The sequence below is a fragment of the Schistocerca serialis genome, chromosome 8 (assembly GCF_023864345.2).
Source record: "Schistocerca serialis cubense isolate TAMUIC-IGC-003099 chromosome 8, iqSchSeri2.2, whole genome shotgun sequence".
NCBI lineage: Eukaryota > Metazoa > Arthropoda > Insecta > Orthoptera > Acrididae > Schistocerca > Schistocerca serialis.
The window spans coordinates 205495854-205513636 of NC_064645.1; the positions used below are offsets into that span (position 1 = coordinate 205495854).

Sequence of the window (17783 nt, forward strand, 5' to 3'; positions counted from 1 at the left end):
ACAGTACAACTGAAAGAGGTGATAGGTGTTGTCCCTCACAGGGAGAATTTCCAGGAAATGCATGATCATTTTTAAAGTTTGGGAAGCACCAGCTATAGACAGCAAGAAACTTAATTAGTCTGTGGCTGGCCAGCTGAGTTATGTTTCCCCACTTATTCTTGCTTTCTTTGTAAAGCGAAAATTTTCTTGTTGTAAGGAAAAGAATTAGTTATTGATCATTATTCTGGTTAGTTTCTGGATCTGTAGACTACACTATGAAAAATGGCGACACTGAAACCACAAAAGGAAAAATCAAATTCAAGCATGGCACAGAGTGAGACGGCAATTTTGTGTTATGAGACTGAACAAGACTGGTTGGAAGAACAATGTTCACTTGTGCGAGAAGAGCTAGAGAGACAGCATAGGGACATGCAAAGGCAAAACACAATACATAATGACGGGAAGCTGCATTGACATGCAGTAAATATGGCAGACAAAGGAACTGTGGAATCTAACAAGGGTGCCAATCTGATGATGAAAACATAAATGCCAAATTTTCTATGGGAGAAACCAGAACTATGTTTTGCTATGTTAGAGTTAGCATTTACTCAGAATGACATCACTAATAACTATACAAAGTTTGTAGTGGCAGTTAATAGTATGGACACTTGAGCAGTAGAGACCCCCTAGAGTTGGGGGAGCACTGAAGGGTTTGCAGTTGGGATGCCGGGATATTCAAGTATATATACTTGAATATTTCTGGTGTCTCAACTGCAGATTTTTCAGCGCTCTTTTGGCTTTGGGACTCTGTGTCTCAGAATGAGGGGGGTGGACTTGTGCCACTATTGAAATAAGCCCTTCGTTCATGCCTTGTCAAGACATCATTTTGATGCCTTCTACACATGATCAATATCGACACTTGCGGGACATGGTGGTCCATCACATGGGCATATATTTAGACCAACAGATGCAGTGGGTCCTACAGTTTGAATTTGTTGGTGACAGGACATCTGCTGCATTTTGTGGAAGGGGCAGCAATGTCAGATGAGAGACTTTGGCATGTGTGGCTTATGCATCTGCCACTGTCATGAATGTAGTGAAAATGGCAGTAGTCACTTGTGGGATAGACAACTTTAGTTCTGTACTGTCAGTCGCTGACAAGGTGCACTTGATAGTGGGGCAAGCAAGTTATATCTACCTTGTAATCATCAAGTAGCAACACTATGATGCACTAGCAGGTAATAACACTATGATGAACTAGTAGCAAACAACACTACAGGCAAACAGTGCCTACCATGAACACTCACCATGTGGCAAGCCTTCAACAAGATAAGAGATAGTTTTCAAAGAACTGTATTGTTGTCTCACCCAGTTAGTTCATAATGAGTTGTTGGCAACTGTTGTAGATACCAGCCAAATGGCTACTGGTACTGCACTCCATCAAAATGTGGAGGGCGATTGCAAGTCTGTAGGGTTTTTCTCCTGAACTCTGTCAGAAGCACAGACTAAGTGAAGGGCACATGACTGGAAATTACTGGCCATTCATGAAGCCATATGACACTTCTGTCCTTATGTTGACACTTGGCCGTGTATGATCTACCCCAGTCATAAGCCAATCATGTTTGATTCCTAAGAATTGAAAGAAGGTTTTCCTCCTTGGTACTTCCACCACCTGGAATTTACTGGACAATTTATAACCAATATAAGGCACATTAAAAGGGGCAGGGAACACGGAAGCTGATTTTTTTGTCAAGAATTGGTTCAATTTCTGGCTGCACCCAGCCCTAACATCATGGGGTTTGGAAAGGGTTCATACAGAAAGAAACTGCAACTTGTTCCCATACGACATTGCAGACAGATACTGCGTGCATGCCTTTACATCATATTTGTGACCTTTCTGAGTATTAAAATGCAGTGAGCATACGGTCCAAATAGCATACAAGACTGGTCCCTGCAGGTTTCATGGGAGCAGGTAAAACACCGTATGTGCCACCACAGACATTCCTATGCAACAGCGAGAGAATGTGAGTTCTACACTGGCAACTTTGCCTCACCAGACATGGAGACCATGCAACCAGCAACAGCACCACCTCCAACATGACAAACAAATCCACAAGATTTCGTCACAGGGTTATTTGGTAACCGTGATAGCGTTACGGAGATGTTTAATAAACTTAAGTGGCAGACTCTGCAAGAGAGGCGCTCTGCATCGCGGTGTAGCTTGCTCGCCAGGTTTCGAGAGGGTGCGTTTCTGGATGAGGTATCGAATATATTGCTTCCCCCTACTTATACCTCCCGAGGAGATCACGAATGTAAAATTAGAGAGATTAGAGCACGCACGGAGGCTTTCAGACAGTCGTTCTTCCCGCGAACCATACGCGACTGGAACAGGAAAGGGAGGTAATGACAGTGGCACGTAAAGTGCCCTCCGCCACACACCGTTGGGTGGCTTGCGGAGTATCAATGTAGATGTAGATGTAGAAGAGAAACCCAAGGGTCCTATCACTTATACAAGGGCAGGTCAATGAGTACAACACAAATCCCCACACTTTCTGGGAGCCATACTCTACTGTTTGGGGTGGGACAAAGTGATGGGGGGAGGGATCCCTGTGTGGCGAGCTCCAACAAGTGAAGAGATTTAGATATTCTTTGACCAACTGGCTGAGTTGTGTTTCCGTGATCATTCTTTGCTTTAATGTTTTTGACAGTTCTCTGTTTAATGATTGTCAAGTGACCATTTTCATGTAATCATGAAAATAAATAAAATAAATAACAATGTAATGAAAAGGATAGCTGCTACTCACCACACAGCAGAGACGCTGAGCTGCTGAAAGTCACAACAAAGCGACTGTCCGAAAGTTAGCTTTTGGTCAGCAAGGCTTAGCATAAACACACACACACACACACACACACACACACACACACACACACACACACACACACACACACACAAATGCAACTCACACACATTATCACAGACGTGTGTGTGAGTTGCATTGTGTGTGTGTGTGTGTGTGTGTGTGTGTGTGTGTGTGTGTGTGTGTTTGCTGTCTATTTTGACAAAGGCCTTGTTGGCTAACTTTTTGACAGTCTTTGTTGTGACTTTCTGTGACTCAGCATCTTCACTATGTGGTTAGTAGCAACTATCCTTTTTTATGTTGTTATATTCCATACCAAATTTTCCAAGAAAATAATTATTACTTGGTATTCTAGAGTTTCTGCATCTATAGACTTCCCCATGGGCTCAAAATCCATCAATACAAAATAGCCAAATCTGCTAATAAGCTAATCAGAATATAATGAATAGTGGAACTAAAGGAATCGCAATAATACAAAAGATGTAGTGCCCAAACTATGGACTAATCAAAATGGAATGAGAAACTGGAAGGTTTCAGGTTTCAAGGCAAGCATTACATACAAAAGACTCCACTGTAAGATGCTGAGTGTAAGCCTGAATGATATCTTTCAGTTTGTCCAATAGTGAAACAGAATACTCATCAGTGATGATTCTGCAGTTGTGGACGTACCCTATAGGCACAATTCTATTGAATCTTAGGAAATAGTACTATTACTTTTAATAAATGGAAAATCCAGGCAGGAATAATGATAATATTATGGAAAGGATAGATTGCTACTTACCATATAGAGCAGATGTTGACTCACAGACAGGCACAACAAAAAGACTGCCAAACATGTCAGCTTTTGGCTAAAAGGCCTTCTTCTAAAGTATACAACACACATTCACACAAGCACAACTCACACACAAATGACAACTGTCTCAGACCACTGAGACTCAGTAGCCAAAGCAGTGTCACCTGTGTGTAAGTTGTGCTTGTGTGAATGAGTGTGTGTGATGTCTACTTAAAAAGAAAACCTTTCCACCATAAGCTCACATGTTTAGCAGTCTTTTTGTTGAGCCTGTCTACAGCTCATGTCTCCTCTATATGGTGAGTAGCAATCTATCCTTTTCTTAATATTGTCATTTAACCATTACTTTTCCTACAGACGGAATCATTTTTTATTTCTTTAATACATTTTCACACTTGCCACTTGCTATGTTTATTTCTGTTTCATTACCAGCATGCAATGATGAATACACATACCACATACTGACATGAACCATTGGAAAGCCTCACTGGAATTGTGTTAAATAGAGAAGAACACTCTTAGCAAAATTCATTTGAATTTCATTTTCGTTAATGATTAATTGATGCGGTACTCTTTGAGGAGAAAGCGGTCACACACAAAACTTTGTGTATAAAGTGGTGAACACAACTTATTGGAATTGTTGTAATGCCACCAAGTTTACATATCTTTAAGTCAATGACCAATGAGTATGGTATTGTGAATCGTGCCACAGCTCAATGGTCTGAAAGATTTTTTATTGCTCTAAGCACTCATAAACATAAAGAAGTAATCCTTTAATGATGAATCTAACATCTTGTATATTAATTGAGGTTAAATCTCTTAAAATGAAGTGCTTTCTGCAGCTTATAATTTAATATTATCAATACCATAAACAAGTGTTTAAGTGTGTGGCTCTGAAACATCACAGTGTTCCATGTGAAGTGTTATACTTTCCAAAAATCATAGTATTTGACCAAAAGTCAAGTATCTCTATCGCAGGCAAAGAACTTCTTGGTGTGCGTATATATATCTATATGTGTTGTGTGTGTGTGTGTGTGTGTGTGTGTGTGTGTGTGTGAGAGAGAGAGAGAGAGAGAGAGAGAGAGAGAGAGAGAGAGAGAGAGAGGGTGGGGGGGGGGGATGCATGTAAGGATAGAAGTAATTATGTTTTCTAATTTGTTGCTGAACCAGTATGTTTTATTAAGAACTTTGTCAAATTTCAGGATTCTCCAACAGTGACATTGCTGGGCAAATGTGAACGAATAGGCTGCCCCCATCCTCGTGCTCGTAACCCTCGCACAGGAGAGCTGCATGCATACTGCAGCTGGCGCTGTTCTCACTTGGCTACTGCTACTGTGGTGAATGGCCCAGCTGATTACAATGTTGACCTGGTCATTGCCCTGGAAATGTCACGATTACAGATGATTGAAGATGAGTTCAAGAAGAGACAGCGTGAAGAAGCTGATACTGGAGAGCCATCAAGATCAGGTATACTGCAGTCCTGTTTCCTTACCAAATCAGTTCAAGCTCCATTCAGTTTGTAGCTATTATTATCTGAGTAATTTTGAAAGTTTAGAGAAGGTAATGCAAACTTCTCCTTTTCAGAATAATTACCTTCACCTGTTCTCAGAGTGCCCTTCTTCAAACTTTATGCACACTTTATGCATCAACTCACACCACTTAGTGCAAGTTGCACAATATGTGTTCTTTGGGGACTGGTAGTTATTGGAATAGGGGTTGCAGGTAGGCATTTTCTGATGAGGAGAACACATCAAGTGCCATAATTTAATTTCCCAGAAACTTCGCTCAGTGGAAGATGAGTCATAACAAGTGAACACGTCTCCACTTAACTGTAGATACTCGACCATTTTTGACAAAATGACAGTCAAAGTTTTCAAGGTACGTGCCTCTTAGCAGATAAATTTTTCAAGCAAAGCGTTGGTGCAGTGGCTAACATTGTAGCTTCACTCTTTCGCACTCCATGATCAAAACCGGATTATTACTTTTATTTTTCATTTATCCACCCACGTCCATAGAAGATTACTACACAAATGTTTTCCAGTAAATATTGAATTAATGTTGTTCTATTAGTCTACTTGGGTAGATGAATTTAAAAAAGCAGTAAATGAGTGAGGAAACTATTGAAAAATGTTTTTGGTGAAATTCCTGTAGTTCATCACCTGCAAGCACCAGTTTTCAGTAAAGTGATCCATGATCTGTGATTTGCTGTGGAATTATTGCCAAAGCATGAAATCTTCAGTAGTGTTAATGACATTTATTTCTCGGGTGAGAGTCATTAAAGAAAATGTTACTGTGGCAAAACTTCCTTCACGCAATGCATGTGGTGTTCAGAATTTCTATGTTTTGAATATGTCTACAAGTGATATCATTGTAGGGAATGCATCAAATCTTCCTGATGAATAAACATATAAATAAATATATGAAGTTATATAAGAATGAAACATAAGAATATGAGAATTTAAAAAGCTTGAAACCCCAGAAAATACCATATATATATATATATATATATATATATATATATATATATATATATATATAGTTATAATAGAGGGAAACATTCCACGTAGGAAATATATATCTAAAAACAAAGATGATGTGACTTACCAAATGAAAGTGCTGGCAGGTCGACAGACACACAAACAAACACAAACATACACACAAAATTCAAGCTTTCGCAACAAACTGTTGCCTCATCAGGAAAGAGGGAAGGAGAGGGAGAGACGAAAGGAAGTGGGTTTTAAGGGAGAGGGTAAGGAGTCATTCCAATCCCGGGAGCGGAAAGACTTACCTTAGGGGGAAAAAAGGACGGGTATACACTCGCACACACACACATATCCATCCACACATATACAGACACAAGCAGACATGTCTGCTTGTGTCTGTATATGTGTGGATGGATATGTGTGTGTGTGCGAGTGTATACCCGTCCTTTTTTCCCCCTAAGGTAAGTCTTTCCGCTCCCGGGATTGGAATGACTCCTTACCCTCTCCCTTAAAACCCACTTCCTTTCGTCTTTCCCTCTCCTTCCCTCTTTCCTGATGAGGCAACAGTTTGTTGCGAAAGCTTGAATTTTGTGTGTATGTTTGTGTTTGTTTGTGTGTCTGTCGACCTGCCAGCACTTTCATTTGGTAAGTCACATCATCTTTGTTTTTAGATATATATATATATATATATATATATATATATATATATATATATATATATATATATATATATATATATATATAAAAACAAAGATGAGGTGACTTACCGAACAAAAGCGCTGGCAGGTCGATAGACACACAAACAAACACAAACACACACACAAAATTCAAGCTTTCGCAACAAACTGTTGCCTCATCAGGAAAGAGGGAAGGAGAGGGGAAGACGAAAGGAAGTGGGTTTTAAGGGAGAGGGTAAGGAGTCATTCCAATCCCGGGAGCGGAAAGACTTACCTTAGGGGGAAAAAAGGACAGGTATACACTCGCACACACGCACATATCCATCCACACATATACAGACACAAGCAGACATATGTCTGCTTGTGTCTGTATATGTGTGGATGGATATTTGTGTATATATGAAATAGTAAATATATGACACATATTGTCAAACACAGGTATAATTTTACAATTAATATAATGCCCTTGTAACTCTGAACTTGATAAGAGACATTTGTGTAGCAATCTTATACGCATATGGGAAAGTACAATTTAAAAAAATAAAATAAAAACAATATTGAATTTTGAACATGGAGCACAGAACTGAGAGGCCATATTGTTTACTTTCAGCAAAGATAGATCATTCTAGTCCTTTGCCTGTCATAGATGAATTCATTGGCTAAGAAGATCTAAAAGCGCAATTGCCATACCATTTTGGCTGAGATTAGCACACCCTGGAAAGCATCTGTATTACATTGAAAACATTGATCATCAATTTTGCAAAACAGTTGATTATTTTTAAATAAGGTGAGACTCATGTTTGCTTGTTTTGACTCTGCTTCTACTGAGCAAAGTTTGAGGGAAATTGGGTTATGACATTTATTGTGTTCTCCTCGTGAGAGTCCAATGTACTACGGTCAGATAATTTCCCTTCTGTTGTGGAAGAGAAAAAATGATTTAGAGCCAAATATGGACTATAAAGTTTATGTTTGAGAGTTTGGTTCTCAAGAAATACTGGTCTTATGGTATACGGAGATCCCATGCAGGCCCATTGTTGGCCACTTCTCCAGTTTTCTAAACACTTGGAGAGACATACTCCACACACCAGTCAGTGCTTGCAACTCTACCTTTGAAAAGTGTAAACCTACTAATATGTTTACTTTAAGCAAAGATAGATCATTCTAGTCATAGCTGAATTCATTGGATAAGAAGATCTAAAAGCGTAATTGCCATACCTCTAAGGTAAATGGGTAAATTAATTATCGGTTACCAGTTTAAATTTTGAAAATCAGTTTTAATCTGTTAAAATTCAACCTATCGAGCATTTTTTTACTGAACACCAAATTCTGTGCTTACTGTTCCTGAGTTAAATAGTGTGGGATCAGCCAACTCCAAATGTTCTCATGATGGAGACTTTTATGGGGAGTCTTACAAATAACCACTGATCCAGTCTCAAACACACACTGAATGTCATAGTAAGTGTGTTGGATAGTCTGTTCACTCATTCTCTAAAACAGAAATGTATTTTCTTTGGCATGATATCAACCATCTTTAAGATGATTTCTCTTGTATCTACCAACAGAAACTCCAGGTAGGAATTCAACAGTGTAGGAAAAGACAGACTGCTAATTACCATTAATTAAAAGGCACATAGACATAAGTTTTGGGCCTCAACCTTTGTCAGAAAAAGATAAACACATGGCATTCATTCACACAAGCAAGCACACCTCATGCACATATGACTGCCAGCTCCAATGAACTGTCTGCAAATTACCATGTTAGCTTCAGAGTGAGTAGCAATCTACCTTTTCCTACATTGTTGAATTCTCTGGTATCTAATTTTTTTTATGAAATTACAATTAAATCAATACAATGAAACGAATACCCTTAGCTGCATACAGGCATTGATATACATCAACGGGGACAGTTGAAAATGTGTGCCATGACCAGGACCCGAACCCAGGATCTCCTGCTGCAGGAACTTCTTTCATAGATGGATTGTTATGGTGTGTTTTAAGTTTCAGACATTTTGAATGTTTGGTTTTGAAATATACCGTATGGGTTTCTGCAATGTTCAGTTTGAATCCTTTTAACTGGAACCAGTTTTCTAAGGTATCCAGTGTGCTTGTGATGGAGCTCGGAATTTTTTCTGCATTGTCATATTCAATTAAAACACAAGCATCATCTGCAAACAGAACTAATGGGGAATTTATACTTATGATTAAGTCATTTATGTAGGAAAGGAACAGGACTGGTCCCAAAATGGAGCATTGAGGCACACCTTGTGATATTGTACTCCATTTAGAATAATAATTCACTGCATCTGAGGTGATAATTACCCTTTGTTTTCTGTTGTGTAAGTATGATGTTAGCCAATTTAGAGCATTGTCCTTAGTCTCGTATTTTTCTGAATTGTAGATAAGCAAATTGTGGTTCATGGAGTTAAAGGCTTTTTTGAGATCATAAAAGATACCTGCAATTTTACTCCTCTCATCCAGTGGTTTGCTTATCTTTTTAATAAAGTTATTCACTGCATCCAGTGTGTTTTTTCCTTACGTGGACTTATATGGAGTCAAATATTCTCACATCACAAAACTATCCCATTGCCCTCAGCACTATTTCTCCCATTTTTTCCATCCCCAAACTTATGCTCTGCTATCACCTCACCTTACAACCACCCAACACTTTCAGTCATCCATTTCTGGACTCATTTTACCATTTCCCTTGCACCATCCCTACCCCCCAGAAGTGCTGCTTCATCTATCTGCATCAGTTCAGAAAAATATCCCTTTCCCAGTCCCTTAAATGCTAACTAAGCTATGGATTCCCCCCCCCCTCCCCCCCCCCCCCCCCCACACACACACAGTGGCATAACCATAAAAATTCCCATCCTTTTTTTTGTAACGAACTTTATATTTTCGGATTCCTCCAGTCCCTATCCCTCACAAACATGGTACTGCAGAAACACCTCTCCATGACACAGGCATCCCAGAACCACCTCTGCTCCCTCTGAAAGATTCTATTACTACATACACCACATCTTCAGAAGTGAAACCCTTGGAATCCAGCACGTGGAAGAGCATTACAGACACTGTCTCCATAAATTGTCTAACCTACAGACGTCCTACTCCTGCATTGTAGCACCACTGTTGCTACCATGGTGAACCTCACCAACCCCTCATAGCACTCAGGCCCTGCCTAGCTGACTTCTTCAATTTACTGTATCCTCCAAAAATTCTCACCAATATTCCAAAAAATCCAGAACCCAAACAAACCCAAAACACTGTTACTAACCTTTCTACCAAAACTCTCAATCTCAAAAGGAGTTTAAATCCTATCCAAAGCCTCACCCTCAGGCCTGTACCTAATTTTAACAGGGTGTACACACTCCAGGACAACTGGGAATTTTTTTATCTGGGAGAAAACCACAAAAAAACCAGGAATTTTCTACAATTCCAGGAATTTTTCATTGTTTTTGGTCTTTGGTTAAATTTTTGTAATTTTGACTGGTAAGAGCTGATAATAACATGGTAATGTTATATAATAATGTTATATAATAATATGGTTAAATGATGATGGCATCCTCTTGGGTAAAGTATTCCGGAGGTAAAATAGTCCCCCATTCGGATCTCTGGGCGGGGACTACTCAAGAGGACGCCGCTATCAGGAGAAAGAAAACTGACAGGAGAAAGAAAACTGGCATTCTACGGATCGGAGTGTGGAATGTCAGATCCCGTAATCGGGCAGGTAGGTTAGAAAATTTAAAAAGGGAAATGGATAGGTTAAAGTTAGATATAGTGGGAATTAGTGAAGTTCGGGGGCAGGAGGAACAAGACTTCTGGTCAGGTTAATACAGGGTTATAAATACAAAATCAAATAGGGGTAATGCAGGAGTAGGTTTAATAATGAATAAAAAAATAGGAGTGCAGGTAAGCTACTACAAACAGCATAGTGAACGCATTATTGTGGCCAAGATAGACACGAAGCCCACGCCTACTACAGTAGTACAAGTTTATATGCCAACTAGCTCTGCAGATGACGAAGAAATTGAAGAAATGTATGATGAGATAAAAGAAATTATTCAGGTAGTGAAGGGAGACGAAAATTTAATAGTCATGGGTGACTGGAATTCGACAGTAGGAAAAGGGAGAGAAACATATTAGGTGAATATGGATTGGGGCTAAGAAATGAAAGAGGAAGCTGTCTGGTAGATTTTTGCACAGAGCATAACTTAATCATAGCTAACACTTGGTTCAAGAATCATAAAAGAAGGTTGTATACATGGAAGAATCCTGGAGATACTGAAAGGTATCAGATAGATTATGTAATGGTAAGACAGAGATTTAGGAACTAGGTTTTAAATTGTAGGACATTCCAGGGGCAGATGTGGACTATGACCACAATCTATTGGCTATGAACTGTAGATTAAAACTGAAGAAATTGCAAAAAGGTGGGAATTTAAGTAGATGGGACCTGGATAAACTGACTAAACCAGCGGTTGTACAGAGTTTCAGGGAGAGCATAAGGGAACAATTTACAGGAATGGGGGAAAGAAATACAGTAGAAGACAAGTGGGTAGCTCTGAGGGATGAAGTCGTGAAGGCAGCAGAGGATCAAGTAGGTAAAAAGACGAGGGCTAGTAGAAATCCTTGGGTAACAGAAGAAAAATTGAATTTAATTGATGAAAGGAGAAAATATAAAAATGCAGTAAATGAAGCAGGTGAAAAGGAATACAAACGTCTCAAAAATGAGATCGACAGGAAGTGCAAAATGGCTAAGCAGGCATGGCTAGAGGACAAATGTAAGGATGTAGAGGCTTATCTCACTAGGGGTAAGATAGATACAGCCTACAGGAAAATTAAAGAGACCTTTGGAGAAAAGAGAACCACTTGTATGAATATCAAGAGCTCAGATGGAAACCCAGTTCTAAGCAAAGAGGGGAAAGCAGAAAGGTGGAAGGAGTATATAGAGGGTCTATACAAGGGCGATGTACTTGAGGACATTATTATTGAAATGGAAGAGGATGTAGATGAAGATGAAATGGGAGACATGATACTGCGTGAAGAGGTTGACAGAGCAAGACAAGGCTATGGGAGTAGACAACATTCCATTAGAACTACTGACGGCCTTGGGAGAGCCAGTGCTGACTAAACTCTACCATCTGGTGAGCAAGATGTATGAGACAGGCGAAATCGTCTCAGACTTCAAGAAAAATATAATAATTCGAATCCCAAAGAAAGCAGGTGTTGACAGATGTGAAAATTACCGAACTATCAGTTTAATAAGTCACGGCTGCAAAATACTAATCCGAATTATTTACAGACGAATGGAAAAACTGGTAGAAGCTGACCTCAGTGAAGATCAGTTTGGATTCCACAGAAATATTGGAACACGTGAGGCAATACTGACTTTACGACTTATCTTAGAAGAAAGATTAAGGAAAGGCAAACCTACTTTTCTAGCATTTGTAGACTTAGAGAAAGCTTTTGACAATGTTGACTGGAATACTCTCTTTCAAATTCTAAAGGTGGCAGGGGTAAAATACAGGGAGCGAAACGCTATTTACAATTTGTACAGAAATGAGATGGCAGTTATAAGAGTCGAGGGACATGAAAGGGAAGCAGTGGTTGGGAAGGGAGTGAGACAGGGTTGTAGCCTCTCCCCGATGTTATTCAATCTGTATATTGAGCAAGCAGTAAAGGAAACAAAAGAAAAATTTGGAGTAGGTATTAAAATCCATGGAGAAGAAGTAAAAACTTTGAGGTTCGCCGATGACATTGTAATTCTGTCAGAGACAGCAAAGGACTTTGAACAGCAGTTGAATGGAATGGACAGTGTCTTGAAAGGAGGATATAAGATGAACATCAACAAAAGAAAACAAGGATAATGGAATGTAGTCAAATTAAGCCGCGTGATGCTGAGGGAATTAGATTAGGAAATGAGACACTTGAAGTAGTAAAGTAGTTTTGCTATTTGGGGAGCAAAATAACTGATGTTGGTCAAAGTAGAGAGGATATAAAATGTAGACTGGCAATGGCAAGGAAAGCGTTTCTGAAGAAGAGAAATTTTTTAACATCGAGTATAGATTTAAGTGTCAGGAAGTCATTTCTGAAAGTACTTGTATGGAGTGTAGCCATGTATGGAAGTGAAACATGGACAATAAATAGTTTGGACAAGAAGAGAATAGAAGCTTTCAAAATGTGGTGCTACAGAAGAATGTTGAAGATTAGGCGGGTAGATCACGTAACTAATGAGGAGGTATTGAATAGGATTGGGGAGAAGAGAAGTTTGTGGCACAACTTGACTAGAAGAAGGGATCGGTTGGTAGGACATGTCCTGAAGCATCAAGGTATCACAAATTTAGCATTGGAGGGCAGCGTGGAGGGTAAAAATCGTAGAGGGAGACCAAGAGATGAATACACTATGCAGATTCAGAAGGATGTAGGTTGCAGTAGGTACTGGGAGATGAAGGAGCTTGCACAGGATAGATTAGCATGGAGAGCTGCATCAAACCAGTCTCAGGACTGAAGACCACAACAACAACAACAACAAGAGCTGATAAACAGCAAAATGTGTCAAATACTTTAGGATGAAGACTATGGAATACTTCATAACAGCAAACTGCTTCTGATGAGTGTGACGTCACAACTGTTTACATAAAGTTCATTTTGAGCAGTTGCCAGCAGGCTCGTGCACATGCACAGTTGAGTTGTTTATGAGCGGTGCCTTCTCTCACTTGTGACTACTTGAAGTGTGGCTGCAGTAGTAGCAAGAAGCATTCAAGCTACACAGAAACATTTTTCTGGTGCCCCCAAGCTGCCAGACTTGTGCGTGTGCAGAGCAGTCTGGATTTTAGTGGGGAGGGGGATATTGACCCATGTTTACGTTTAGTGATTTTGCTGTTTCCTGATGTCTTATTTCCTCTTCATTTACAATTCACATATCAAATGAAAACAAAACGAATTTTTGTGATCAGGAGCTATCAAGTGAAGTAAAAAACATTCACATAATAACAGAAGGCTGTTAATAGTTTCAGTTTTCTGACTCTGTTTTATTTCTGCCTTTTTGACAGTCAAGCATTAATTGCCTTGCACAACAATGAAGTTATTTTTGTCAGTTTGCTAAATAAATGTGGCTTTTATTAATCTTTTCTGCAGATGCAGTCAATTTATAAGAAATGAAGTATTTCATTCCACACTATTCAAGTGCATATTTTTACCTTCTGGCACATATGGCATTATGCCATAATAAAGGATCCAACATGAGACAATACAGTACTGGTATTCCGAGAAAATTTGCATCCCAAAAGGTGCATTGTAAAGCTTAATATCAGGCGGGGCCTACTGCACTGTGAATATGGACACATGAATGCGTCCTTTAAGCTGAATTACACATTTTAGTATGGCTTATGAAATTCCTGTGGTCTTGGAGCATCCTCTGATGTCCTATTTCTTTTATGACATCATGTAAGATATCTTAATGCTATGTGTGTACGAACATACGGGCTTCCTGCATCATCGTAGCTGCCCATGCGCAGTAACGCCTGTTTTCTGGTGTTCCATGGCAACTGCTGAAACGAACCCATGTCTAAGAGGCCACGGGAAAGAACTGCAAATGGTTCTTTGAAAAGTGTTATTTTAGAAGGAACTATTCTTTTAAGCAAGATGAACTATGTAACATGTGAGAATGTGCAATGAATCTCTTAAATCACAGAGTGTTTCACTTTCATTTAACACTTGAAAACTTTAAGGACCAACCACATAGAATAATTTTGAGCCCATAAGACCAGACATTGTCATTGTTTAAAATTTTACTGGCACATTTGTGTGATGTATCTTAAAGTGCAACACAAGCTAAAAATACCAATGTTATATGTGAAAGCTTAACTTTTCTTGTGGGTTATTAATCTTAAAGAGCTGTATTATATCTGAAAGCTTGGCTTTTCTTCTAGCTACTGTATGTACATTAATTTAAGCTATTAACTTTTCCTATTTGTGTGCTCATGCTACTTAAGTGATGTTGGTATCGGCTGAATACATCATGTGTCCTATGCTCCAAATATCTGATGTGATTGGCTCATGAGATCACTTGACATGAGCTATGATTGGCTTACAGTAGCACATTGCAATCTCTTATTTCAGTGCTTTGCAGACTAACATGCTGTGTTCAATGGAATTCGAATTTTTGCTTACAATAGTGCATTGCAATCTCTGTTTCAATGCTTCAGAAACTAATGCGCTGTGTTTGGTGGAACTCAAATTTATACTTTCATAATAAAAAATATGCAGCATATCTTGATATGAAAGTATGCAATGTACATGTTGCTGCACATCAAAGATCTTTCTAAAGTGCCGTTTCCTTTTCTCCCTTGCCGAGTTTTGTTTTCTAAAGTGCTGGGAAGTTCTCACTGGTGTATAAAACCTTTACCACTCAAAGGATTGATGCTTTTAGAGCTCCAATGGAAAGTACACTGTTGCTTATCATGGAAAAAGTGTATTTTCACCTTGGAAGATGTGTATTTTAACATGGGAAATAGTGTGTTTTTAACCAGGAGATCCAGGAAAAATCCAGGAATTTCTTTTTTTTGTCCATGTATACTCCATGTTTAACCATGTTGCACTTGTCAAAGAACTAGTCTCCTTTCCTGATCCCTAGTGGAAACACTTCTCTGCTACCACTGATACCAACCCTGCCAACCATAGCCAACCTAATCCCAACATCCAACGTCGCCTCAGCCATGTCATACCACCCCAGCCAACAACGAACCTCCCCCTGTTTCACCTAAACAGCCCCTGGTCATGTTATGAGAGTTCCTTACCTCCGACTTGGCCTCACCATCCTTCCCCAGGTCCCTTCCTCAGAATGCTAACCATTCAGCAGAGGAAAGAACAGCCATACACCTCAAAACAGATCCTGGCCTAATCATACTCCCTGCAGACATAGGCTCCACAACTTTTCTGATGAATCACAGGGACTACCTGGCAAAAGGCTTCTGTGAACTTTCCAACTCCTCCTTCCTAATGAAATCCTTAACCACTTCCCAGAACATCTACCTGAGTATCCCCCTTCTCTCCCCAACATCATTCCACACACGCACACATTCCACATGCTCCCCAAAATCCACAAACCCAACAGTCATTGACACGCTATTGTAGTTGGTTATTGTGATCCCACTGAAAGAATTTCTGCTCTTGTTGACCACCACCTCCAATTAATTGCCTGAAACCAGTCTCCCACATCAGAGATGCTAACCAGTTTTTCACTGTCTCACCACCATCTCCACACCCTTACTTCTTAGACCCCTACTCATCACTATTGATGCCACCTCTCTATAGTGAACTTTCCTTACGCCCATGGACCTATTGATCACTACCTCTCCCAGAGTCCTTCAGGCTCCAAACTCACTACTTCATTTTTCATACAACTTACTGACTTTATCCTAGCACACAATTACTTCTTCTCCAAAAGTGAAGGTATACAAACAAACAAATCTGTGGCACAGCCATGGACACCCATATGGCACACTCCTATGCCAACCTGTTTATGGACCATCTAGAGGAAACCTTTCTAGCCTCCCAAAACCTCAAACACCTGATCTGGTTTAGGTTCATTGGTGATATGTTCATGATCTGGATTCAGGGCCAAGACACCCTATCTTTATTCCTTCACAACCTCAACATTTCTCCCACCTGTGCCACATGGTCCTGCTCAACACAGTGTGTCACTTTCCTTGACATTGACTTTCTCTTCTCTAACAGCCCCACAAACACCTCTGTCCACATTATGCCACCTACCACCAATACCTGATTTTCAAAAGGAGCCATCCATTCCACACCAAAAAATCCCTTCCATGCAGCTGTGTTACTTGGGAACAGTGTATCTGCAGTACCAAGAAATCCCTTGCCCAATATGCTGAAGGTCTCACAAAGGCCTTCACAGAGAGGCACTATTCTCCAGACCTAGTCCACAAACAGATTTTCTGTGCCATATCCATCCCCTCATACGCCCAATCCTCCCACCACCCCAAAGAACCAGCTACAAAGGGGTGTGCTCTTCATCACCCAATGCCACACTGGGTATAAGCAACTGAACAACATCCTTCATCAGGGCTTTTATTATCCTTAATCATGCCCTGAAATGAGGGAAATCCTACCCAAGATCATTCCCACCTCTCCTAAAGTGGCGTCCATTGCCCATCCAATCTCCAAAACATCCTGGTCCATTCCTATGCCACTCCCAAACCTACTCCCTTCTTACAGGGATCATATCCCTGTGGAAGACGCAAGTGCAAGATCTACGCAGTCACCAACCCAGCTCTTCCTACTCCCATCCTGTCACAGACTTATCCTACCACATCAGAGGCCAGAAGCCATGCTATACACCAACACTGCTGCAAACACTATACTTTTTGTGTTTGACTACCAACCAGCTATCCACCAGAATGAGTGGCCACCACCAAACTGTTGCCAAGAAGGTTGTTGTCACCCTTTCCCAATTCAGACACACATGCCACCTTCATTGTATGTTCCTGTTAACAACTCAACACTTCTGCTTTTCAGTGAATGGTCTCCTTCGCTCCTACAGTATTTAGGTTTGTCTTTTTTCAATATATTTTCTTAGACAATTCATCTGGTGAGTATTGCCACCAGGTTCCTACATTTCTCTGGAATCTAGGTTATCTTCGCACAGGCTGGTGTCTACCAGTTGTTCAATTCTTCTGTAGATAATTTGTGTAAGTATTTTGTCACAATGATGTATTAAACTGATGGTTCAGTAATATTCACACCTATCAGCACCTGCCTTCTTGATCTGGTAGGCCACTGCATACAGTATGTTATCTTGACCCCTAGGTACTTAGGGTAGTCTGAACAACTGCTTCATGAGGGAGGTTATTAAGCCTGTAGCACTGCCCCTACCTCATGCTGTTCAAGTCTTCAGTAGATAATATGGGTAAGTACAGGGTGTCCACAATGAGACTCCAACATTTGAACTCATAAAATCTGAGAGGAAACACAA

General features: G+C 40.0%; 1 protein-coding gene across 1 annotated transcript in view; it reads left to right on the top strand.

Moving 5' to 3' along the window:
• Positions 1-17783, top strand: part of LOC126416252 (ankyrin repeat and IBR domain-containing protein 1-like) — a 567140-nt gene that overhangs the window by 458383 nt on the left and 90974 nt on the right. Inside the window, exon 16 of the mRNA XM_050083876.1 lies at positions 4830-5094. Within this exon, the coding sequence (XP_049939833.1) occupies positions 4830-5094 (265 nt within the window). The remainder of the gene's footprint in view (positions 1-4829; positions 5095-17783) is intronic.